This window comes from Podarcis melisellensis, assembly GCF_964234715.1.
Source record: "Podarcis melisellensis genome assembly, chromosome: 5".
Classification (NCBI taxonomy): domain Eukaryota; kingdom Metazoa; phylum Chordata; class Lepidosauria; order Squamata; family Lacertidae; genus Podarcis; species Podarcis melisellensis.
In genome coordinates, this window is record NC_138537.1 from 76,326,059 (window position 1) to 76,351,223 (window position 25,165).

A 25,165-nucleotide genomic window follows, 5' to 3' on the forward strand; every position below is an offset into this window, starting at 1 on the left:
ACCTTCACATGAAAACATAATCTATCCTTGTGTACACAAGTGGAAAGGGGTGGGTGGGCCTTGTCGTCTGGGCATCCCAAGACCTTCATACGCACTGCCCAGACTTACACTCCAGAAAGGCCACTTTGGTTCTGCGAGCACAGCAGTTTGACTTCACCCCTGGTGGCGTACTCCATTGTCTCTCGGGACAGATGGATGCCAACAACAAGGGGGGTGATGTCCAAAAGAGAATTAGCAGTACCTCGCCAAACTACTTGAATGCTTTTTAAAGTGTTATAGAAACAATATACACTGGTAGCTGAGATAGGGCATTAGCTTTAATACTGAAACTTTTATTTTCCTTCCTGGCTTTTTGGAGAAAGGTGGAGGGCCCTGTTATCTGCATGCCTCCTCCTTGCAAGCACATGCCCTTTTGTTGCCTGGAGCCTTAGTATAAGTAGAATACTACCTTTTTATCAGCTTTTACATATGGCAAGCATGAATCCCTATCATTGCTGGATGGCAGCCAAAAGAGGCCAACTTGGTGGGCTGTTACTTTTTCTTCGTCTTCCCAGGCTATCGTGTTCCACATTCTTACAGGGTCATGCAGGACAGAAAAAGCAAACGGAGATAAGGGCCTTGATCAGGGATGTGACTGATAACTTATTGTCTGCAAGGTTTCAGCCATTATCCAGCTGATGCACTGGGAACGAAGCCCGCAGGCTTCAGTGCAAAGATGATGGAATTGTAGCAGCTTCCACCAAACACACGAAAGACAGATGGTTCTTAAACTGATGGTCTTCCCAACATAAATTTTATTTATTTTGCTTTATCACATTTGTTTACCAGCATTCCTCTGAGGAGCATCATGGGGTGGAAATGCAATTATTCATTTTTATCCTCACAACAATCTTGTGAAGTAGGCTATTGAAAGAGAGAGAGAGAGAGAGAGAGAGAGAGAGTAGCTGAACAACACTGGTCTTCCAGGTCCAAGGCCAATATTTTGTCCTCTGTTGGGTTTTTGGCAGCCTTCCCAACCTTCAGCTTTCCAGAAGTTATTGGGTTCTAACTTCCCATAGTCAGGGCTGATCCGAGTTGTAGACCAACAACATCTGCAGGGGCCCAGATCAAGGCAGGCCTGTCTTAAATAGCCAAAGATTCTAACTCTGGCTACATACAGGTGACTTTATCCAATAAGAAGGAAGGAAGGAAGGTCGGTCTACTGCAGTACACTGGAAGGAAGGATCCATCTTGCACATGGTTAAATATTCTTTATTTAAGAAAGTGTGAATACACCCTACCCACCCCATTGGCTGTGGCAATTTACCACACTTTTGGTGCGCCACCACAAGGGGAACTAGTTGATCAGCTGTAGCATTTGCTGGCATAGTGCTCCCCCATTTCTGACTAGGTGTGAAATAGCCCTCCTTTGCCACACGGGGAAATGCTCCCACTGGCCAGTCCTCCAAGCAGCTGTACTTGACCATTTGCAAGAAGGACATCCTCTTGTGGTGTTGATGCCAGTTTGATCGATTGAGCATACCAAAGAGAATTGGCAAAAATATTCAAAGGGGCCATCTTTTTTGAGGACTGGAGAGGGTCTCTGTCATTTCAAGTACAGTATACTTGGGTGCACATGCAGTGCATTTTAATGGGAGACGGCCAAGGAAGATGACTGCTCTGGTGCTGATGCAATTTGTTCTGAGGAGCACCATAGAGAGAACCAGGGCTACGTTTGAGCTATGGAACCAGGAATCGAGTTTGGTTAGGATCAAGGACTGGGGCTATATTTAGTGTGCAGGGGCAAAGGGCAGCTGGCCCTGTTTCTACCTCAATCTGGACCCAGATCTTGTTTTCCATGCAAAAGTATCCTAAACTTGGATAAAGAATACATTTGCTAAAAATAAACCCAGAAGGTACAAGCCAGCCTTGTAAATTCCTTAGAAAGGTGATCCAAAGCAGTTATGTTCTTCTTCTTCTTAATCCTGAGTTGCCCTTGGCCAATTCATTCCAAGCAGAGCCTAATCCATACCCTTCTTCAACACCGAGGGTGTGTCAGTTTACCGTCCTTTGGGGAGCCTGTAATTCTAGAAGTACATGCAACTGAGTCATTGTGGGGCTGCGAGCAAGTTATTAATACATCTCCATTTGATATGTGTGTGTGTGTCTCCCGGGAGTCTCCCCTGCCACTCCCTTTCGAAGACGCCATTCTGAATTCACATTGTTAGCTAATAGTTCATTTTCACCCTTGAGGAATGCTGAGCTGGACACTGTGCTGTCGGAAGGGTTAGCTAATATTCAGAGGACAGCAAACCAGGGTCTCCTTGAAAAAAGTAATGGGAAGCTTCCCCTACCGATTAATCAGAATCGAGAAGGTTCCATTTACTGCACGTGCATAGAAAGAGAACAAAAATAAAGGGAGCAGGATGTGCAGTTCAACTCATTTCCCATTCCTGTAGTTTGCAAAAGCAGCTGTTGTAAGTACTATTGGGATGTTATCCACTTATATGTTCATCCTCTGCAAAGAATTTTTTAAAAAACAACAACAACTAAAGCATCCTTTTTTATTTTTGAAAAATACAAAACTGCTGCAGGGATTGTAGGGAGGTGTCTTTGTGACATCATGAGTGCTTGTCAGTTGATGTTCTCCACTGCCAGCTTTTTGCTGAACCTGTTTTACAGAGACCGACCTCCTCTCCCTGTGCTTGCCTTACAGCCTCCCCAAATCTGCTGTAGAAGAGGGGACCCAGAACAGATTTAGGGGTGTACAGGGGGGAGCATTACTCTGTGCAAGCAGAAAACCTTGCACTGACAGAACAAATTAGTGGGATACAGCTCATAGTCAGTATGCATTTGAATCTCCTTTAAACTCCCAAACTTAAAAAAAGAAAAGAAATTAGCATGCTCAAAATCAAGATAAATACAGTAAAAAAATTATTATTAAGGAAACACTTAAGACATCATAGAAGTTTCAATACATGCATATCTTCAGTAATTTTTAAAAAAACCATACATATACATACAGATATACATACTTATAATATAGTACTTAGAAAATAATATTAAGAATGGGCCACAGTTTTTTGGCAGTTTTTTACTTATATCACTTAGATACATTCCTGTATCATCACCACTATCAAGCAGTTCATGTTTAAACGTGAATTTATCACTTATGCACTTTCTGAAACAAAAGAACCAAAACATAGCCATACTTCAGCTGTCTCACTTACCTCAATTTTGCAGTGCAGTTCTCTAAAAATGTTCAGAAAAGTGCATCTATTAGGGGAAAGTGCATAACAATGAATTTATTTGTGAATAACATACAAAAATGCAGTATACAGTGGTACCTCGGGTTAAGTATTTAATTCGTTCTGGAGGTCCGTTCTTAACCTGAAATTATTCTTGACCTGAAGCACCACTTTAGCTAATGGGGCCTCCTGGTGCTGCCGCGCCACCAGAGCACGATTTCTGTTCACATCCTGAAGCAAAGTTCATAACCTGAGGTACTATTTCTGGGTTAGCTGTAACCTGAAGCGTATGTAACCTGAAGCGTATGTAACCTGAAGCGTATGTAACCCGAGGTACCTCTGTATTGGGGAAAATTCCTTGTAAAAATGTGTACAGTAGTCAACACTGTATATAAAAATACATTTATTAGAATAAATTTGAACTAAAATGCTGAATAATTTTCATGAGGACTTTTTTTTTAAAGCAAAGTGCTGCAGAAATCTTTCTTATTTTATTAATATGGCACCTTTCCATAGTTAAAACCATGCTCAAGGCAGCTTGCAACAGGAAAAGGTTTCCAGAATTACAAACAAAGCAGAAATTGTCATAATAAATAAAACATGTCAAAAACTACACAGCAAAACCAAACAATTTCCACATAGGACATAAACCATAATAAGATCTAAAAATAAATATATTTAAAAAATCAATAACAGCAACAAACTCCTGCACTTAAACAGTTCCCCAGCCCAAGAGTCCATTCAGAAACGTGGGAAAGTGAATTTAAGATTGGAAAAATGAGAGACTGAGAGAACTAAAATCAACTGTTTGTCTATCCCTAGTTTTCCATTTCACGACAGCTGGAAGACTAGCAAGTGTATTGTGGCATTTTCATTTTGTTTATTTCTATATCTCCCATCGTCAAAATTTACTCTAGGGTGATTTACAAGGTTGAGCAGTTTCAAATGCATAAAACTGCAAATAAAAGATGAGGCAGCAAATAAAAGAGCAATCAACGTTAGTTATTAGTATGGTGTGTTTTTTTAATTAAAAAAGCAATTTAAAAGCTTCAGTGAATAAACAGGGGTTTGCCAGAGTTTTGATAAGCAAGGGACTTAAGAGATATTTTCTCATGTGATCTGTGCTTGTTTCAGCCACCTCCACCGCTGCAATTTTGTCTGATGGAATTTGCTATTGCCTATGAAAACTCACGCCACTGTGGACATGGTTAGTCTTTAAGATGTCAGAAGACTATTGTTTTTGCTTCTGACAGGCATATGCATAGTGGGAAAACCATCAACTACTGAATTTCTCTAGTTTCTACCACTCCTAGAATATTATGTCTGTCTAAAACACCTGTGCCAACCCACCTCCATAATCTGAAAAATGGGGCAATCGTTAGCATGTTGCTTTGCCATTAAAAACAAAACAAAACACTATAAGGCTATGGAAATGTAGTCATTTAGTTTGCATGTTTTATTATTGATGTGCCCTATCCTCATTGGGCTCAAGATGGGCAACAATGCTTTAAAAATTAATAAAGACAACTAAATTATGAATATTATTAAAAGGATTATAAAAGTACTGTGCCATGAAAAGCACAGGTCTAATGTAACCCATCCCCCTTGCTCCCTTGTGATCTTGCCTGCCTGCTGAGATCTTCAGAGGGGGCCCTCAGGACTCCCTAGGCCAATGTCTGTGCTCTGCAGCTTCCTCAAGTGCTTTTCTCGAAGCTGGGATAATGCCTCTTGCTTGCCTGTATGGAAGATGGAGTTGTGTATGTGGACCTCTGGCTTGTGTGCAACTTCGTGATCTGCACAAAGGGAAAAGTCCCATGTGCTGCACTGCCCACTGTTGTCTCTGCTCCTACCTACTTTTTGTCTCTTGGCTTCATCTACCACAGGCGTGTGGCCCCTGGAAGATTTCCCAGGTGGCCCTCAGCCTGAAGTAAGTTCCCCACCTCTGGTGCAGACCATACGCTTCCACCAGGATTTTTATCATGGGCCCAGCACACGCAGACACCCGTTTTATGTATCACCCACTATTTTAAGTTAATTGTTTTGTGTATTGCTGGATTTGAACATTTACTGTTCCTGGGTTTGATTTGATTTATGGTATTTTAGGTGGCGCTGTGGGTTAAAGCCTCAGCGCCTAGGACTTGCCGATCAAAAGGTCGGCGGTTCGAATCCCTGCGGCGGGGTGCGCTCCCGCTGCTCGGTCCCAGCGCCTGCCAACCTAGCAGTTCGAAAGCACCTCCGGGTGCAAGTAGATAAATAGGGACCGCTTACCAGCGGGAAGGTAAACGGCGTTTCCGTGTGCGGCTCTGGCTCGCCAGAGCAGCGATGTCACGCTGGCCACGTGACCCGGAAGTGTCTCCGGACAGCGCTGGCCCCTGGCCTCTTAAGTGAGATGGGCGCACAACCCCAGAGTCTGTCAAGACTGGCCCATACGGGCAGGGGTACCTTTACCTTTACCTTAATCTTGTAACTTTGTATTGGAACCTCTGGGAGCCACTTTAGGGGCTATTTGGCTGAATGGTGGACTAAAAATAAGCTTTGACCTAACCTCAAATCCACCCCTTTCCTACGCTTAGGCATCATCTGATAAAACAGCCGCCTTATCGCAAGGCAAGGACTGCTGTGTCTGTGAGGCCTCCGACGAAGACAGGCTTGTTTTAAAGGGATCTTGGGTCTGAGCCACACAAACAGCATTTAAAACCTAAAAAGCTTTTAAACTGGGGTGGTGGCAGGAGCTGCTAATGATTATTATTGGAGACGGGCCAACTGTTAATGGGCAATACCCTGAACTGCAGGGGATGAAAATAGAACCCAACCACGTACAACTTTTGGCTGGTGTGTTTCAGCCAAACAACTAAATCACTGACAGGTTAAGGTTGTTTCCTGTTGCCAGTGTTTGCCAGGTGTTGTAACATTATGGTATGTGACTGGCGTGCTGTTTCAGAGCGCTGATCTGATGAAAAGTGGATGAAAAGAGGCAATCCCTATGAGCTTCCAGGATCGGCACATGGGCCTAGAGTTTATCATCACTCCAAAAAAGTCTTTTGAAACCTTAAAACCAGAAGTACCCCTTTAACGATATAATTTCAAGTGCTTTGTTTACGCTACCGTTAGTCTTAACAGAGGCATCAAGAAGCACCCTTTGCAGCACACCGCCCTCGCCTGTATTGTTGCTTCATATCGTAGAAATATGAAGATTGATCAGAAAAGCACTTAAGGCATTAAATCAGTTTGTCATGTCTGTGACTCTGACACAGTAACACAATTAAACATACTATGGAGTCCCCCAGGAACATAAAAAACTGACATACTGAATCCAGGGGTGCCATCTCCTAGGAGCCGAGCCTTTTTGGCACCCCCAGTGTTTTGGGGGAAGGAGCCGCCCCCCCCAATCCAAAGGTGGCAAGAAGCAGCCCCAGCCAGTGGCAGCAGCAGGAGTACCTGCGGCCATTGGAGCTGTGCTGCCACTGTACTGCCACCACACTTGGCTCCAACCCCAGCTCTTCTGACATCCTGACGTCACATGCATGACATCAGGACGTTGAGTGTGTGATGTCACATGCCATGCACCGCCATCCCCCCAGTCTTCTTCTTCACGGTATTGTTAGCATGGACTGGCTATGGCTCTCTTTGGACAGGGGTCCCTCCTAACCCTAGCTGGAGATGCTTGGGATTGAACCTGGGACCTTCTGGATGCTAAGCAGGTGCCCTGCCACTGAGCCACAGCCCTTCCCCAAGCATCTTTGATACACCTTTGCTGTTTAAAGAGCTTTCAAAAGGCTTTCAGTGGAGAACAGAAAGTGTGCCATACAGTCAGGTCAATGCTACAGTCTCAGTTCCGGAGAAGGAATGGCAGCTAATTACATTCACCATTCACAATGAATTAAGCACCAAGTCTTCACCCTGTGCAGCTGGATGCTGCAGAACACATCTGACTCCTGTCCATTCAGTTCATGCTGGCCAAAATCCTGGTTCCCCCATTGGCAAAGGATCTAAGTACCTAACAACACTGATGTTTTTGTTCTGAAGATAAGGCTTTTTTCTGCTTTTGACCCAATATGAAATCTGTTTCACTGATCCATTTCCCCTTCCATACACTGCCGTGGTTATCATTCTTTCACGATGACTTTCTTTGATGAAACCCCAAAAATGTCATTTTAATTTAACAAGCATGTGATTTAGCTGCAGGAATGAATGGATGAAGCTCACTTTTCCATAGAAATTTAGCCAAGGGTGCATGAAACGGCTTTTAATTGCACCCCACCCTCCTCCACTATCAATAGCGGATTTCACCCCCTACTACAATTAATGTATGTGATCTCCATGTTGCAGGCATGAGAAATCCCAAATTAACACAACCACTTTATGCTCGCTCAATCGTCTGATTTGTTTGCCAGCCTTGAATTATTCATTTCACACCAGATGATGAAAGGAGAAGAGTCAGACAGCTCTTTCTATTCCTTTCAAAAATGATTTTGTCTGTTGAACAATAGCTTTCTGACTTGCTGTTTCTCTGCATGTTGTTGTGACAGGAAGAACTACAGGTGGGCATCCACTGAGAAAAAAGGTCCTTTGGTTCAAAAAGCATTCGGACCAAATATTGCCTCAAAAATTCTTTTGACTTTAATTAGGCAACTCATACCCACTGAAAATGCCCTGCAGGAAAACACACTATTCTTTGGGCTTGTTCTGCCATGCTATGCAATAAATGTAGCACTGGTGCCATGCTATGCTGTGTCTTTGTTTACTTGTGGTCTATTGGGTTGGGTAGGATATAATTAGCAGTAGTGGGCAGCATGCTGTGCTTGCATTGCTCTCCTGACCTCCTTCCAACTGTGTCACTGCTTCATTCTTCTTCGGCGATCACTCACAGCAGAGTAAAATTGTCTTCCATGAACACTGTCTTAACAGTGAGTCCGTAAGTGACTGTGGAGGCCAATTCTGGATCCACATATCCTTCTACAGTGGGGACATAGGTTTCCGGGTGGGAGTTGATTATGGCGAGGGTTTGCCAAATGTGCCTTCCTCTTTAGCACATTTCTCCCTTTCGTCCTGAGCTTGAGCATCTTCAAAGTCCATGACACCTTGGCTGTTCTCCAATTGGAGCGCTCGCAGGCCAGAGTTTCCAAGTTGTTGGTGTTTATACTACTTTTTTTTTTAAGATTTGCCTTGAGAGAGTCTTTAAACCTCTTTTGTTGACCACCAGCATTATGCTTTAAATTTTTAAGTTCAGAATAGAGTAGTTGCTTTGGAAGATGATAATCAGGCATCTGAACAACATGACCAGTCCAACGAAGCTGATGTTGAAGAATCATTCCTTATTCCAGTACACTGGCATTAGTTCACCTGACTTCCCAAGTGATATGTAAAATTTTTGGGGGAAACACTGTTGATGGAATCTTTCAAGTAGTTGAAGATGGCTTTTATAAGTGGTCCATGTTTCGCAAGCATACAGTAAGGTTGGTAGTACAATAGTTTTGTAAACAAGCATTTTGATTTCCCTGTGAATGTCCCGGTCCTCAAACACTCTGCACTTCAATCGGGAGAAAGCTGCACTCGTAGAGCTCAGGCGATGCTGGATTTCAGCATCGATGTCGGCCCTTGTGGAAAGATGTAGAAGTGATAGACACTTTCCAATGTTACACCATTGATTGGATTTGTGGCACTGCATAGGGGTTGTTTTGTGCTTGTTGGTGCAGCACTTTGGTTTTTTGGATGTTGCGCGATTGGCCAAGCTTTTTGTAAGCTTCTGCAAAGATATTTAGGATGGTTTGGAGGTCATCCTCTGAGTGTGCACACACTACATTGTCATCAGCATACTGAAGCTCTGTGATAGAAGTTATTGTAACCTTATTCTTTGCTTTCAGCCTACTCAAATTAAAGAGCTTTCCATCTGTTCGATATAGTATCTCTACTCTGTGTCACTGCTGCGTACCAGAGTGGTGAGGGGCAAGGTTGGTGCAGTGTAAACACACTGGTGGAGTCAATCCAGCACTCCTGCTGGTGCATTTGCACCACAGGCCACAAGTTCGCCAGCTCTGTTCTAGTGGATGAGCGCAATAGGTTGCAGACTCTGCATCTGAATGTTCCTTGTTTTAGCACCAGTAGGTCCTGACATGGGATGACCTTGTGCCTGCCACTCATCTGCAGCTGCTGCCCAGGATCATTATGAGAATATTAGGGAGGAATGGTGCAAAATGGATACTACATTAAATTAAAGAACTTGGATTCCCATTTAGTGCCTTTCTGCACAATCCATATTCTAAACAATAAATGCTCCTTTGTTGATTGGTTGTTGAATATATATCACAAGAATTCTGTTCTGGCTTTTATCTTACAAGTGATAGGGTCCATGCTAGCTTGGTCTGCCCCTAACATCACCTGTCCCAGCCTCCTGACCTCTATGCACTGGTGTAGACTTTTGATGGTGGGAAGCTTATATGATAGTCTCCCCTTCGCTAGACACCCATTTCAGTGTGTGGGTGTTGGGGAGGGGGGGCAGTGCATCCATGACATCAGGTACGAGACTAGACCATGGAGCCCTCTACCCCCACTTACCATATTCATTGTTTTTACTCATGAGTTTAAGTAGGGGCATATCATTTTTTCAATCATTCTAAGTCAATATTCTAGGGTAATGACTGTCATATTGTTAGTGACAAGTGATGCATCTTTCCCCTACCTCCTACCCTTGTCTTTTTGGGGGACCTCCCTCTAAGTTTCAATTATTTTATTTTATTTTAAAATAAAAAAAGAACATTGTTAAGTTTACAAGCAGATATTTTGTAATCAGAAAGCGGGATGATGTGAAGGGCGCATTGTAAGTAAACATGAAGCACCAAAAACCAAAGTTAATGTCATTTCTTATATTTGGAGATATATTGCTTATTAAAAGGAAGTGTACATTGCTTGTCTTTCACCCCAGTGCCAGGACACTGGAAGCTGGGAACAAGATTACTTCTTGCTGAGCAGCTAAGTAAAAAGTGGTCTGCATGTTTTTCTCCATGTCACTGTAGGTAAAAAATGTCCTTTGAAAAAACAAAAACTGATTGTTTGGGGAAGGGGTCCTAGCATATCCATAGGGTGGGAAGACAGAACTCTTTCTTACTTTTAGGGGTTTGATGTGCAGCACAGTCAACAATGGATACAACAGATTTGTTGTGCCTCAAACATTTGTACATTGGATTTCCATGGTTATTGTTCTCTGTTTGTTTGGTTTGGTTTTTCTCCACTGGAAAAATAGTGTGTAAAGGTTTCTTCAAAGTTGCAAAATGCTTTGAATGGAACACCTGCTGGTTAAACATTCTGCTGACTGAAATATAAGGCCTGCGTTTTGTGCTGCAATTTTCTTTTCTTTCAGATGGTAGCCAAAAATATCAACCATAGCTGTCTTTGGAGGGAGAGAGAGAGAGGAAAGATTAACTGTAGTTTCAGAAATATTTACACTTTCCATTATTCAGGACAAAGGACACAGAGGAGGCAAATAGCATTCTGGATGGCTGACTTCAGGTTGAAAGTCACTTGTATTTTATCTTCCTCCAAGGTGCAAAATAAAGACAAATGGAAGTAATTCCAGAGCCAGACACTGTTTTTCCTCTCTGTTCACTCTTTTTATTGAAGAGGGTAACACCCAACAGGCAAATTATTCTACACAAGCCCTGTTGAAATGAGTGGGAGCTGCCCCAATGCTCTTGTACAGCTCCCATTCATTTCAATGAGGCTTGGGTATGGCTGGGGGAGAGTCCTGGGAGCCACATTTGGACCTTGGGCTTGTGGTTCCTTCCCCCTACCCAGCATATGCCATTGAGTACATATGCCATAGAGTACGGTTCCAAGCACAATTCAAAGTGTTGGTGCTGACCTTTAAAGCCCTAAACGGCCTCGGTCCAGTATACCGTATTTTTCGCTCTACAAGACGCACCAGACCACAAGACGCACCTAGTTTTTGGAGGAGGAAAACAAGAAAAAATATATTCTGAATCTCAGAAGCCAGAACAGCAAGAGGGATCGCTGTGCAGTGAAAGCAGCAATCCCTCTTGCTGTTCTGGCTTCTGGGATAGCTGCACAGCCTGCATTCGCTCCATAAGACGCACACACATTTCCCCTTACTTTTTAGGAGGGAAAAAGTGAGTCTTATAGAGCAAAAAATACAGTACCTGAAGGAGCATCTCCACCTCCATCGTTCTGCCGGACACTGAGGTCCAGCTCTGAGGGCCTCCTGGCAGTTCCCTCCCTGCAGGAAGTGAGCTTACAGGGAACCAGGTAGAGGGCCTTCTCTGTAGTGGCACCCGCCCTATGGAACGCCCTCCCATCAGATTCAAGGAAATAAGGAACCATCTGACTTTTAGAAGACATCTGAAGGCAGTCCTGTTTAGGGAAGCTTTTAATGTTTAATAGGTTATTGTATTTTAGTATTTTTTGTTGGAAGCCACCCAGAGTGGCTGGGGGGACCCAACCAGATGGGCGTAGTATAAATAATAAATTCTTCTTCTTCTTCTTCTTCTTCTTCTTCTTCTTCTTCTTCTTCTTCTTCTTCTTATTATTATTATTATTATTATTGAGTTAGAGTATCTTCTTGTGATATGCAGAATTGCATTGTAAAACTTGAGAAAATATTGCTGCAGATCTGGGGCAACAGAGTTTGGGGGTGCAAGGGCACCCATAACTGCTAGAGTTAGTGAATGTTAGAAATTAATAAAGGGTTAGGATTGAGCTCATATCTGGAGTATTGAAATGAAGATGCCAGGCCAGTAGCAAAATACAGGCTAAGCTCCCTTTCCAGGCCTGGGCCTCACCTGGGATAGGAGCCATTAAGTATGACAAAGAGTATTGATGGCGCATCACAGGGAAATCCTTGGGCCTGTGCCAACGGCGGTTGCCAAGGTTACGCTGAGCGATGACGTAGGCTGTGGGTAAATCGTCACCTTCTAAAACTTGGTTTGGGATAGCGGGAAGAAGGGGAGGAGCTACTTGGCATGGGGTTTTCTGGGACGGAGAAGCAGGAAGTGGGAAGAACACTATGTGGCGCTGGCTAGAGGAGGCTGCACTGAGAGACTGGGAGCCATGACTGGCTGCTGCTTTGCACCCAAGCTTGCTGAAGAGAGGAGCCATGGGGGACACTTTTGGGGCATAATGTTCTGCGCCCCCTCCATTGAAGGCTTCAGGTGTAAACATATGTAAAAGAAACCATATTTCTTAAAGACATGGCAGTCTCTGCCATGTATTGTTTCCCAATGGAAACATGACTTTGGGTAGGTGCCTGGAACACCTTGGAATCTTGCAATTGTTCAGCAGATTGGGTGTTGGTGTGCAGCCTTCGTAGCAATAATCTTGGGGTGGGGTGGGGGGTCGGGGATACTTTTTGCTAAAGTAGACTGGCATCCATAATTTTACTGCTTGCAAAGGAAGTTGCCCTCCCTCTCACTTTTTTGGAAGCTAAGGAAATATAGCTTATGATTACCCCAAATGACAAAAAGAATAAAGCACAGTTTAAGTTATATTGCTTATTTCTTGGTCTGTGTTTCATATACAAACAGAGCTAGGGTAGTTAAATGTTTTAAACTAATAGAAAACTTGATTCTCAGAGACTACATGTAATATGTATGGAATACGAAGTGTACACTCTCATTTGACCAAATAATAATGGCAAGAAAAGCAGTCACATGAGCAGCAAGGCAGTGCCTGGAACATCAGGTCATATTCAAAGTCAATGCTATTTTAAGCAGCTGAATATGAAAACAGACTTCAGGTCGATGGGTATCACATTCAAAACCCTTTGTATTGTCTTGAGTGACCTTATAGGATGTGACTTTACAGCTTGGATATGCTGAATAGGTTGAAAAATAAAAAGCCTTTGGAGCAACATGAAAATATGGAGCACTTACATTATTTTCATTGAGCTGCATTAGACAGAACAGGCTAGGGGGAGTCGGTAAGTTAAAGTAATCCCAGTGCAATTGCCAGAAGTAAAAGGAATAAAATCCCCAATTGAAACTGCTAGTGTGCAAATAGTAATAAGCATGATTAGCTTTTGCCAAAGTTAGGAGAGGAAGATGAAGCTTTAAAAGAACATCACAAAATGGGGCAAATATGCAACAACTATCTTGAAGAGCCTGTGGCTTCAGAATCAATGAACAAGATTTAAATGTCTCTCAGAAACACAGCACAGCTCTTTGAATTGGAAGAGAATTTTAATATGTTTTCTACTTGGAACTCACAGGAACTGGAAGAGAAATGAACACACTGAGTGGGTACACCTCTGTCAGGCTTTGAAAGTGGATGTGGGGGCATAAATAAATGATGATGATGATGATAATTTATTATTTATACCCCGCCCATCTGGCTGGGTTTCCCCAGCCAATCTGGGCAGCTTCCAACAGAATATTAAAATACAATTGTCTATTAAACATTAAAAGCTTCCCTAAAGAGGGCTGCCTTCAGTTGTCTTCTAAAAGTCTGGTAGTTGTTTTTCTCTTTGACATCTAGTGGGAGGGCATTCCACGGCGTGGGTGCCACTACTGAGAAGGCCCTTTGCCTGGTTCCCTGTAACTTGGCTTCTCACAGGGAGGGAACCGCCAAAAGGCCTTTGGCACTGGACCTCAGTGTCTGGGCAGAACAATGGGGGTGGAGACCCTCCTTCAGATAGACTGGACCGAGGCCGTTTAGGGCTTTAAAGATCAGCACCAACACTTTGAATTGTGCTCGGAAACGTACTGGGAGCCAATGATGATATTGTCTGCTTGTTAGTTTTAGTTTTGTCTTTTGTGGGGTTTTTGTGCTTTTAACTTATGCGTAGATCACATTGACATGCTGGTTTAGAAGGTGATTAATAAATCTGTGATGGTTTGGAGGGGTTGTGGTGGCACATGCCAGTTCCAACTCCTTTGCCTGCTTATAAGCCTCCCCTTAATAAGAGTTCCTGACCCCAGGGGAGATTCTAAATGCACTCATAAAAGCAGAAGAAGAGTTTGGATTTGATATCCCGCCTTTCACTCCCTTTAAGGAGTCTCAAAGTGGCTAACATTCTCCTTTCCCTTCCTCCCCCACAACAAACACTCTGTGAGGTGAGTGGGGCTGAGACACTTCAGAGAAGTGTGACTGGCTCAAGGTCACCCAGCAGCTGCATGTGGAGGAGCGGAGACGCGAACCTGGTTCCCCAGATTACGAGTCTACCACTCTTAACCACTACACCACACTGGCACATTAATATCCCTTCAGATGTTCCTGCTCAACACAGGAAGGTCATGGTGGAGCCAGCAGTGGTGAGGATGCAGGGATCAGAAACAGCATGTGCTGTGTTGCACCTACACTGTGCATGATTTTAACACATTTAAAAGAATGCCCCACCAAGGGCTGCACTAACAGAGATGTGTTACCACACGTCTGGGTCAAATGTGTGCTGATATCCTCCGTTGGGCAGGATGACACAGGTGACCCCCTAACCCCAACCTGAGGTAGATTGATTGTATGATCAGGTTTCAAATAAATCTGCTCAAACTTTGCTAATTTTCATGTGGAATATTCACAGCATTGCTGCCTGTTCAATGAATACTTTATATCGGCATCTGACCTCTAATGTTCCTTGAGTTCAGTATTTGATATTTGACAATAATAATCATTCTTATTATTCTTGTTGGCATCCTTCTGCCTCAAAAGCCAATGGATTGTGTCTTGCTAATATTATGGATATTTATTAGCTGCTTTCCTTATAAAAATGATGCCAAGTGGGTTACAAATGTAATGTAAACACTAAAACCAGTTACAACAAACGCAGCCAATGATAACCACACACAACAGATGAGCAGCACAGATCCCACCCCACTAAAAGACATTGTTGCTTCCGATAGAAATTTTTAAACCTTGCATAGATATTGAAAGGTAATTCCTCGCCCACAGACATGATACAAAATGGAAAAGGAATCTTGATAGAAGACTAAAACATACAGCTTCTCCTTCACTGGCTGGTGGAAAGGGCCAGGCTGATCTCCCCCTAGCCCTGGTTATGGCTGTGCTGGTATTTGATATTTCTCTGTGAAAGCAGTGCTTGTTGCCATGTAGCAGTATTTAATATTTGACTGATTTCACAGGCAACGTTCAATGATATTTAGCACTGGAGTGTACCCGACCGTTTATGAGAATTCCTATTTGTTGCCTGCCAGTTCAGTATATTCTCAAAAATGTTTTGATTCAGGTGACCATTTAAAGACATCAACCCTCTCCTGCAGTCTGAAATGGTGCAGCTCAGCAAAAGCTGTGCCTCGTGATATTTTGTTCCACCCATTTAAGGGAATTTGGCAGCATTTAGATGCGGCAGAGGTGGCCAGTCCCAAGAACCAGTTCTGGGCCCTCTTGACCTGTGGTCAGCTGCAGTGCACAAGCTCCTTGTGTAAGCAGACACAGGCACTTCAGTTCGTTCCTTGCTCCTAGATTGGAACAAGATAGTTCCCCCATGTTCCCTGACACTTCAGAGCTGGCTTCACCTTATCTGTCACGGTGTACCGAAACGTCGCTCGCTTTTGATAACAGAGTGTCCCCTGCACTGGTCCCAATTGCATGCTTTTAGCTTTCTTGGAAGTAAGATTGTGCAGGCCAATTAGCATCTAATTTTAGCAGCTGTACTTCAGCCCTTGAGAGGAGGCAGTCATTTTGGACTCACAAACCTTGGTTAAAGATCATCCTCTTTCAAGAGCTCTGCAGGTTTGCTTTTCTATCCAGCTTTGTCGCTTTGTTGTACAGCTCTTATCACTGCTATCGGAGTACTGAGAAGTCATCACATTTCCCCGGGGAGCAAGATTGAATTTAAAAACACAGTCCTTTATTATATAGATATATGCTGGTGAATCTCAGAGCAGTTTGCCCAGGGCTCCTAGGGAGCTTCAGCATTGCTTTATGGGATCGACGCCCTGATTCTTCTTCACCCTCACTCCCACCAGAGATTGGAAAGTTCCTTTTTAAAATGAACCAGTTCTCATTCTAGTTTAGTATGCCCAAAAGGGAGCAGCCTTCCTACAGGCTCCTTCCCACTTCAATTTCACAAGGGGATGTATTTGTCTGACGTCACCTGCACACAAACATTGCAAAAATTAGGGAAACAGAAAAAGTCTAGTTTACAATATATATTTCTGGGAGTGTTTGATTCATTGTGAGTTCATGGGGTGATGTTAAAGAAAGAAGGAGGCGAGGCTGATGTGCTGAGCAGGAATTCCAAATTTAGGCCGTCTTTTGGCTTTTTTCAGCAAGGGAGTCAGGGCTCAGCAATGAATCTCCACTCTTGATAAGTACAAGCAGGTGTGAAGCGCTAGGAGTCAGCTTTCCTGAATGCAGATATGTCAGCAGAACAGAGTAGTTAACATTTTTATGACAAGATGGGCATCTATGTTTCAAGATGGGGGAAATGTATAGGCTTATAGAGGTGACGGCTAAAGATGTCTTTCTTTTCTTTTAAAGAGCTCATTTTAGCCAGGCTCAAACCCCTGCTTTTTGTTTTTATCGCAGACTTTGCATTTGTTAATATAAACTTATTGTAGATATAGTTTTTGTTTTTACCAAGAGGCATGTATTGAACTGAACAGGGGCTGAATCACAGTGTTTGCTCTGCCTGTTGGTCCTCTGCACAAAACAGAGGCACAGGAAAAGGGCTCTGTAGCATCCTCCTCTGTGGCAGAGCCTTTCCTTTAGGCACTTCAGCTGCTCATCACCATTTGCCTCTGCCTTGCACATACGGGAGCCAGCAGCTGAGGGCAGTACTCTCACAGGACCCAGAAATTGGACTTAAAGAGTCTTCTGCCTGAACCCTTGGGTGGTGTCCTGGTCTGGTTTTGTAGAGGACCCTACAAAGCAAGACTTATTGACATATCAGGGGTTGCAGCACCATGGAGAGCTCTGAGTGAGAGTTGGAGCCTCTTATGTGCAGTCAACCTCTCCTAGGTTCTACCTGCTTTTTAGAACTAGAGTCCTTAAAGGGCCAATGCTCTAGCCAGAAAATGGGCCCTCCTCCATTCCTTGGCCTTCTACCTGGTGCATTCAAGGTAGTTAGGAACCGCATCTGGCTCCTTAGCTAGTGATTCAGTTCCATGTGGTATCAGGCAAGTCCTGGCCCTCATTATTTCCAAATGGACCTTAAAGACTTGCATCATCATTATTAATTCGTATCTAAAGTAACCCTGCCTTTGGGGACTAATTAGGCTCTGTATAATGGAGGCTGTGTGGTGGTTGCTTTTTGTATTAAGGTCAATTGGTTTGCATTTTTCTGCACAGCTACGGATACTTTAAATGTTTAAAGGCTTTAATGCTGTTTCTTATGGGATACGTGTTGGAAATGGTTGTAACCCATTTTGGAAGACCGTTCCCTCCCCTCCCCCTGGTCTAAGGGTCTCTTAAATAAATGAAATAAACAAACATAGTCTTGGGGGAAAGCTGTTGAGGTGCAAAATGGTGGGGGGCGGTTGAGGTGAATATTGAATCAGGGGACAAGGTCTGAAGAGGAGGAGGAGGAGGGAGGAGGAGAAGGAGATGGGGGCTGGAAACCTTCCTTTGTGACCCTAGTTGTCAGAGAGGGGAGCTTAATTATACTTAACTGCATATGCTCAAAGACTAACATTATGCTTCATGTGTATCTAAAATAACCCTTGGTTGTGAGAAGCTGAGCAGTATATGGCAGTATTATTCTATAAATATCCCAAAGCGGGCATAATCTACCTATAAGTTATCCTGAACAAATGCTAGTGAATGGATGGAAGCTACCATTCAGAATGAACAAAGGTCCAATTCACAGACAGTAGCCCTTATACATGAAGGAACATCTTCTGTCAGAGAGAGAGAGAGAGATAAATTGGAACAGGTTCAGATAAATAGCCCTTTTGTGCTGTTTTCAGTCACCTTTGGGAATAAATGGAAATGACCTTGTTTTTGTTTGTAAATCTCAAAATGCACTAGAGGTGAGCTAATACTCATCTTATTTCAAATAGTGATGCATCTATTTAAACCTGTTACCTGCTAGTGTAAACAAGACCTTTAGGATTGAACTTAATCCCTGTGCCAAGGAGCAAGGAAAGGATCTTGTGAAAAGAGTTTGTGTAATGTTTGTTGCATGCTCTCTCTCTGCAGAACAGCTAACTTAATACCTAGGTATGATTCATTCCCCCGAAACAGCTTTGTTAGCAGGAATTTAGATGAGTGGGGCTGAGAAGCAGATCTTCACTGAAGTGTGCAGATTTCTGGAAATGATGTTGGATAGAGTGGGGAAATCCAGTGCATCCCTCTGATCTCAGTTTGATTTGACTTTGAATTGTCAGCTGTAGGTGACTGTGACAGCCCATGGTTCAGTAGATGCAAGCATATATGTAGATGAATTGTACTCTGTCTTGACGGCCTTTGTTTATCTCTCTCATTCTTTTCCTCCTACAGATTACGCCAGGCAGCAAGGCAGCTCAGTCCCAGATGAACCAGGGGGACTTGGTGGTAGCAATTGATGGAGTCAACACAGATGGCATGACCCACCTAGAGGCCCAGAACAAGATAAAATCAGCCAGCTACAACCTGTCTCTTACTCTTCAAAAGTATGAGGAGATAAGTTACTACCATTGTGGGGAGATGGCTAAAAGGCACCACCTTAAGAGTGTTGCTGTGGGCATTGTGTTGTAGTGCAGAAGCAGGGTGTCCTGGTTCCTCATGATTCCTATTCCTGTGCAAACACATGACGTAAATGCAGCCTTTAAAGCTCCCTTTCTTAGAATCATGGAACTGGGGAGTTGGAAGGAATCCTGAGGATCATCTTGTCCAACCCGCTGCTAGGCAGGAATATGCAGCTTTCCCATGTGGGGATGGAACCTGCAGCCTTGGCATTATCAGCCAATTTTGTATTGCATGTGCATGTGCATGCACACACACACACACCAGAATAGAAAATAATTCAAAGGCTGCATTTTGGATGTGATGTTGTTGGGCTGGGGACAGAAAACATTATGAACTTGCACATCCTGTTCTTAAGGTAGCAGCATCTAAAGCAGCTTGCCAAGCCACTTTTGATGATGGAATCTGATGGAAATTCCAAATGTTTGGCTGTGTAAGCTTGGTTGTAGGTCTGATTCAAGGAGAACAATCACCCCACAGGAGTACCTGGGGCATGCGCTGGGTAGCCACTGGGCTCAAGGCCTATAACTGGTGCTTCCACATGAGACTTGCTTATGCTGCTCTACATGGATGCATTTTCAGGCAGCCAATGCCCCATTGCCCCCCTGTGTGAAGTAAGCTCAAGTTGCTTTATAATCAATATTAAAATCCCATATATGTGTCAGATGCTATTTTATTTTGCATGTTGTTAGCAAAGTTGAACTCTGTGCAGAATTACCAGCTGTATATCACTGGACTTAATCATTTCAAAACTAGAGGTGTGTTGTTTTCCCACTTGTTCTGAACTTATTGTTGCATCCTGATATTGTGGCAAATTGTTCCACTTCAACCTACCAAGTTCAATCACTGCCCTTCACGATTCTGCTAAGGTTGCAGCTCTACCTCCTAGGCCCTGCCCTGTCTTCTTCCCCTCTTTGGTTCAACCCCAGAAGCAAGTATTTTTCAAATTCACATTAAGTGACCCTAGCTTGAGCCCACTGACTATCTCAAGTTGGATGAAGTTATATACCATAAGCTGTTTCATTTATTTATTTTTACTGATGGCCAAGTTTGTTTTTAAAAATTAAAATGGGAATAAGTTTGAGTCAAGCGTTACAAGGCATGTTCTTTAAGGATGTTTTGGGCCACCTAGTCCAAGCCCCTACAATGCAGGAATCTCAGTTGAAGCATGCATGACAGGTGGCCATCAATATGCATTGAGTTTTCACAGGGGTCTTGTGCCCTCAATATGATGGTCAAGAGGACCTAATGAAGCAGCTGTGAGGCTTTGACACCAGTGCACCCCAACAGCAGTGCAACTTGAGTTCCTTCTCTAGCTACCCCAAAGGGTGATTCTGCATGGCTATCTTCAGTGGTTTTGCCTAGGTGCAGGTTGATTGCTATAGGGGAAGGTTGAAACTTGGCACTGCCCTGGCTTGTGATGGGTATGCAATAAGGATAATCTCTTACCTTGGGTGATTTGTAAAGGAGGGAGAAAAAGAAGCCAGTTTATGGAATGTTGAGATGAAGCACTGAGTAAGGGTGAGTTGAGCCCCTTCTGAGCAATTGGTGGAAAAAGAAGTTAAAAAATAAAATGGAAGCGAGGGATAAAAACAAGTACTGAGGGTTGGTTATAGAGCAAAAACTTGCCTTGAAGTGAGCCTTAGAGCCTTAGAGCTGAAGACCCTCCTTCCTCCATTGTCTGAAGGATATGTATGAATACAGTCATACTTCGGGTTACAGCCACTTCAGGTTGCTTTTTTTCGGGTTACGGACCGCCGAAACCCGGAAGTACTGGAATGGGTTGCTTCTGGGTTTTGGCAGTCACTTATGTGCAGAAGTGCCAAATCGTGCTTTGCGCATGCGCAGAAGTGCCGACTCACAACCTGCGCATGCACAGATGCAGGTTGCGAACGCTGCAGGTTGCGAACGTGCATCCCGCACGGATCATGTTCGCAACCCGAGCGTCCACTGTATGAGATTGGAGACTGCTCAAACTAGGAATCCTCTGCCAACAGTCTGAAGTGATACAGCCTGGCAAGCGCTGCTTAGCTCTCAATAGTACCTCTTTCAACTTACCGGTATATATACTAATCCTCAAATTTAAATGATCCATGATCTCTGTAGTGTTCATTATTGTGATAATGGATGAACTCGCTTTGACCACAGATGATTTCATTTTTCATTATTCAAGTACAAGTCTCATGTGCTTCCCTTTACAGCAACTATAATATACATCAGTGGCTCCAGAGTTTTCTGACCTGCAGATGAAGCTTCTATACCACATCCAGATAGTGATAGATATTTGCAGATGGTGGTGGTGGGGATCTTCAAACAATATTTACTGACCTCATAAAAACTTGTGTAGAATTCTTATGCTGTTGCAACCTGGTAGATTAAGGGTAAGAAAAAAACAACTATGAGACTTTTAAAAAAATCAAATATGGTATTCTCTTCCCAGTCTAAGCAACTGCCTCTAACATAACTCACTTCCAGTGCAGACACTCCTCCGTAACTGCCATTGATTCCAGTTGTAAAAGCCTTGGCAGTTTGCTGGGAGACAAATGTTCTTTTGCAGCAGATTCAGTCATAAATCAGGCATTTAACATCTGTGGTGACAGCATCTGAAGCAGACGTAATAGAAAGCATTGGTAGCATGATTCAAATTGTTTCCCTGCTCAAGGTTGCCGTGATTTGGGCACCACAGTTGTCTAGTGCATACAGTAAATGCCTGTACTTGTGCCCACCCCCGGTCTGTGTCCCTGTGGATGTGTGCAAATGCAGTTAGGGTGAAGACAGATGTAGCATTTTTAAAATGATCTCAACAACAGGCTCTTCATCTGCAGTGTGAACGTGGCTTTGCAATTGTTGGCGGAAATGTAGGCACCAAGAAGTTGAATGCTGGATCAGCGCGTGAATCAATCCCCAGCTTTGCCTCTTCTGCTGTGTGTCTGATTCATTAGATATATTTTCCAAGTAAAATACAGTGGTACCTCTGGTTACGTACTTAATTCATTCCGGAGGTCCATTCTTAACCTGAAACTGTTCTTAACCTGAAGCACCACTTTAGCTAACGGGGCCTCCCGCTGCCGCCACACGATTTCTGTTCTCATCCTGAAGCAAAGTTCTAAACCCAAGGTATTATTTCTGGGTTAACAGAGTCTGTAACCTGAAGTGTATGTAACCTGAAGCATATGTAACCCGAGGTACCACTGCATGTTTATTCATGGTGCTAAAAGTGCAGGCCTGAGCCTAGCGTTAAGCAGTTTAATAACTAATGTCTCACAGTGGCCATGGAAATGTCTCCTAATGGATAGCAAAGATTAGCTGTTGTTTTTTTTCCTGGGATGTTCTGAACGGAGATTGCCATCAGTTTGGGGAAGGTGACTCCCCGTGAAGCTCAAGAGGGACAGATTTGTATGTGTGAGAGAGCGGTAGCAATAGAAGCAGTTTGGAACAGTGAAGCCTGCTGCCCACCAGGAGTGCTTGTGCTCTTTGTCTCCACCTGTACTCTATTTGTGTGTGAATGTATATAAAGTATCAGGAAAACATCTAAGTCTCCAGTGATCTGTCCTCTAAAAGGAAGCCAGACCCAGGCAGAGGTAGCCTTGGATCTTCTCACAGCTCAGAAAAGCTCAGAAAGGTAGGGTGTGCTTTATAATGTTTGTGTTCATCCATAGCCTTATGAAAAGGGGGGAAATTTAGGGGGAAATTCACTGTGAATTGGGGTGTGTGTGTTGGTGAGATCACAGAAGCTAGCCTGTAGGTGCCCATCATTGCTACAGAATTATCAGCATCCAAGAAATAAATAAAACCCAGAACTTTATTTTTCTAGGTGGGGAAAGTATTTCTATTGCACATGTCACCTGAGAGCCTTAAAAAAATATTGCCAGAACAGGGGCAGAATAGTAAGTCCTACCTACTTGTGCCCAGGGATGACCTGGTGTCTTAGTGTTTTTGCATGCAACCTATCTTCAGGACTTTGCTATAAATGAAACCAAATATTCAGAGAGCTGACCTCATTTTATTAGCATAACCCAAAGACTTCATGCAAAAGAAAATGTGCACCAATTTCCTGGATGAGCAGATAACCTAAGAAAATGACTTGAATTTAAATTATGTGAGCCAAAGCCATAGCAAAATGTGAAGCAAGGGAACTGTAGACAGACCCGTAGTCAAATACTAATCAGCCAGACAGCTGCTGGCATAAAACTGAATCTGTAATTGTGGGGCAGTCTGTTGGTAATATTATAGGCTATCCTGTGGGAATAACAGAGACAAAGTTATGCTCTATTAAGACTCATTGATTTCAAATGGAAAGTTAAAACATGTACTTCAATACCTCCTCTTGAAATCAATGGGTTTTAAAGGTGCTTAACATTGGCTAGGCGATGTCCGTATTTTTATTTTTATTTTACCATTTTTAACTAGCTGTTTTTCCCATGGAGATATATATAGTAAAAATGCTGAGAGGGATGTGTATTTATTTGCCTTAGATTAAGAGTGCATTGTAATTCCTATGGCAAGCCTGTATGTGCTTGTCTTTGAGCAAGCCCCTTTGGAGTCAATAAAATTTACTTCTGAGTAGACATGCATAAGTTGAGACTGTAAGTTGTTGCGTTGCATGTGGAGGAGAGCTCAGTTTTAAATGCATCACATAAACCCTGTTAGCTTCACCGGAGAGCTAGTAGACCATCAATCAATGCCATGTCTTTAAAGGGCACAGAAGTATTTATTACTCAGAAGACCCTACCTCGCGGTTAGAGATTCTTGCCGAATGTACATTGCTCACCCAGAACCCCACTCCCAAAATACCAATGGAGAAGGTAATGTGAAAACAAACCTTCACATTTGTCTGGGGTATATATCTCCTGGGTGGGTTGTTGAAGATAATCTCCTTCTGCAACATTACTTTGTGCTCGCCGTGTAAAGGTCACAGCAGGCATTAATGGCGCTTCTGTCTCACTTGATGGCTTGACACGGACTGAATAAAGCCATGATGAAGAGTTATAACAGGTTAGATCTGCCACAAGACTACCCTCTGCTTATGGTTAGTGCTGATTAGCTGAGAGAATTGACAAAATAAGCAGCAAATTATGAAGGCATAGGCTAAAATGACCTATATTGGGCCAGGATTGAGACATTTAAAGTGAAATATAAGGACTCACCGTGATGCAGCTATAAATGCTGTGGTTTGCACTGCTATCGCACCTCTTTGTGCCTACGTGGTATTTTCCAAGTAGGTTGCTTATTTTTCTGGTATAATTGTTTGGGAGATCTTGTTCGGCAACCACTTTTAAAAATACTGAATTGATTCCCTTGTCTTATGTTGCAACCGTCTTGATGCAAGTGTTCTTACTGACTGTTTTCATCCTCTTCAGAGCTGAGATTTGTACCCTTAAGTAGATAGGTAGCGAGTGTGCTTTGGGTGAGTATACTTGACCTGTTCTCTTTTGCATCTACTGATATTTGATTCAGTAGCTGATGCTTTTGTTTTGTTTTGTTTTCAGGTGTGATTGATCTGGCAACCAGATTGTATTACAGGGCGTTGAATGCTATTTGGCTAGCAGGATACATAGCTTCCAGCTGTTGGAAGATGCCACTGCAATTGTGGCTTTGGTTTCACATTAATACTTAAAGAAACCAAAGTGTGGTTGTATGACAGCACTATAAAATAGTTAAGTAATTCTCTGGAACTGTCAACATTTGCTTCATTCATCCAGAAGCACAAATGTTGGTTATTCTGTCTTTCAATGCACAGAGAAAATGAATAGGAAGGGGAAAAGATGAAACTCTCATTCTGATGAGTGGCTCTTTATGGAGAGAAAATTCAAAAACCCTTTGAATCACATGAAGTGCAGCTCTTACACGGCTATCTGAGCATGTGATTATTTTCCTTTCTGTTTTCTGCATATTAGAGCTGCATTAATAACCTGAAAAATATAATTTGGGATCAGAATTTGAAATGAAAAGAACAGGATTTTTTGAAAGTGGGCTGCTTTGAAACTACAGGTGTGTTTGAGACTGCTCTAAGTAATCTGACCATTGCTTTTAATGCAGTTCCAGACCCAAAAGCTGAGAAAAGGCTGGCTTAGTCACTGTAAATGAGGCTGTACGATTTTAGGTTATTATTCCCTGCCCTGAATAACTGGACTGAGTGTGATTCTGGAAACTCCATTCACTACCCCCACCCCACCTGCTGTCAGTAGAGTCAAGGCCTCTAAAGAAAAGAACCTGTGGCCTGCCAGATCTTGCCGAACTACAATTCCTATCATCCTTGACGCTTGGTTGGGGCTAATGATAATGGAGTTGCTGGCTGGGGCTAATGATAA

At 43.1% G+C, this 25,165-nt stretch overlaps 1 protein-coding gene across 16 annotated transcripts in view; it reads left to right on the top strand.

Annotated features, from left to right (window-relative positions):
• LDB3 (LIM domain binding 3) overlaps positions 1-25,165 on the top strand; it is a 149,764-nt gene that overhangs the window by 44,406 nt on the left and 80,193 nt on the right. For all 16 annotated transcript variants that reach the window (XM_081913600.1, XM_081913592.1, XM_081913601.1 and 13 more), the window contains one exon: positions 18,630-18,781. In XM_081913600.1, the coding sequence (XP_081769726.1) occupies positions 18,630-18,781 (152 nt within the window). The remainder of the gene's footprint in view (positions 1-18,629; positions 18,782-25,165) is intronic.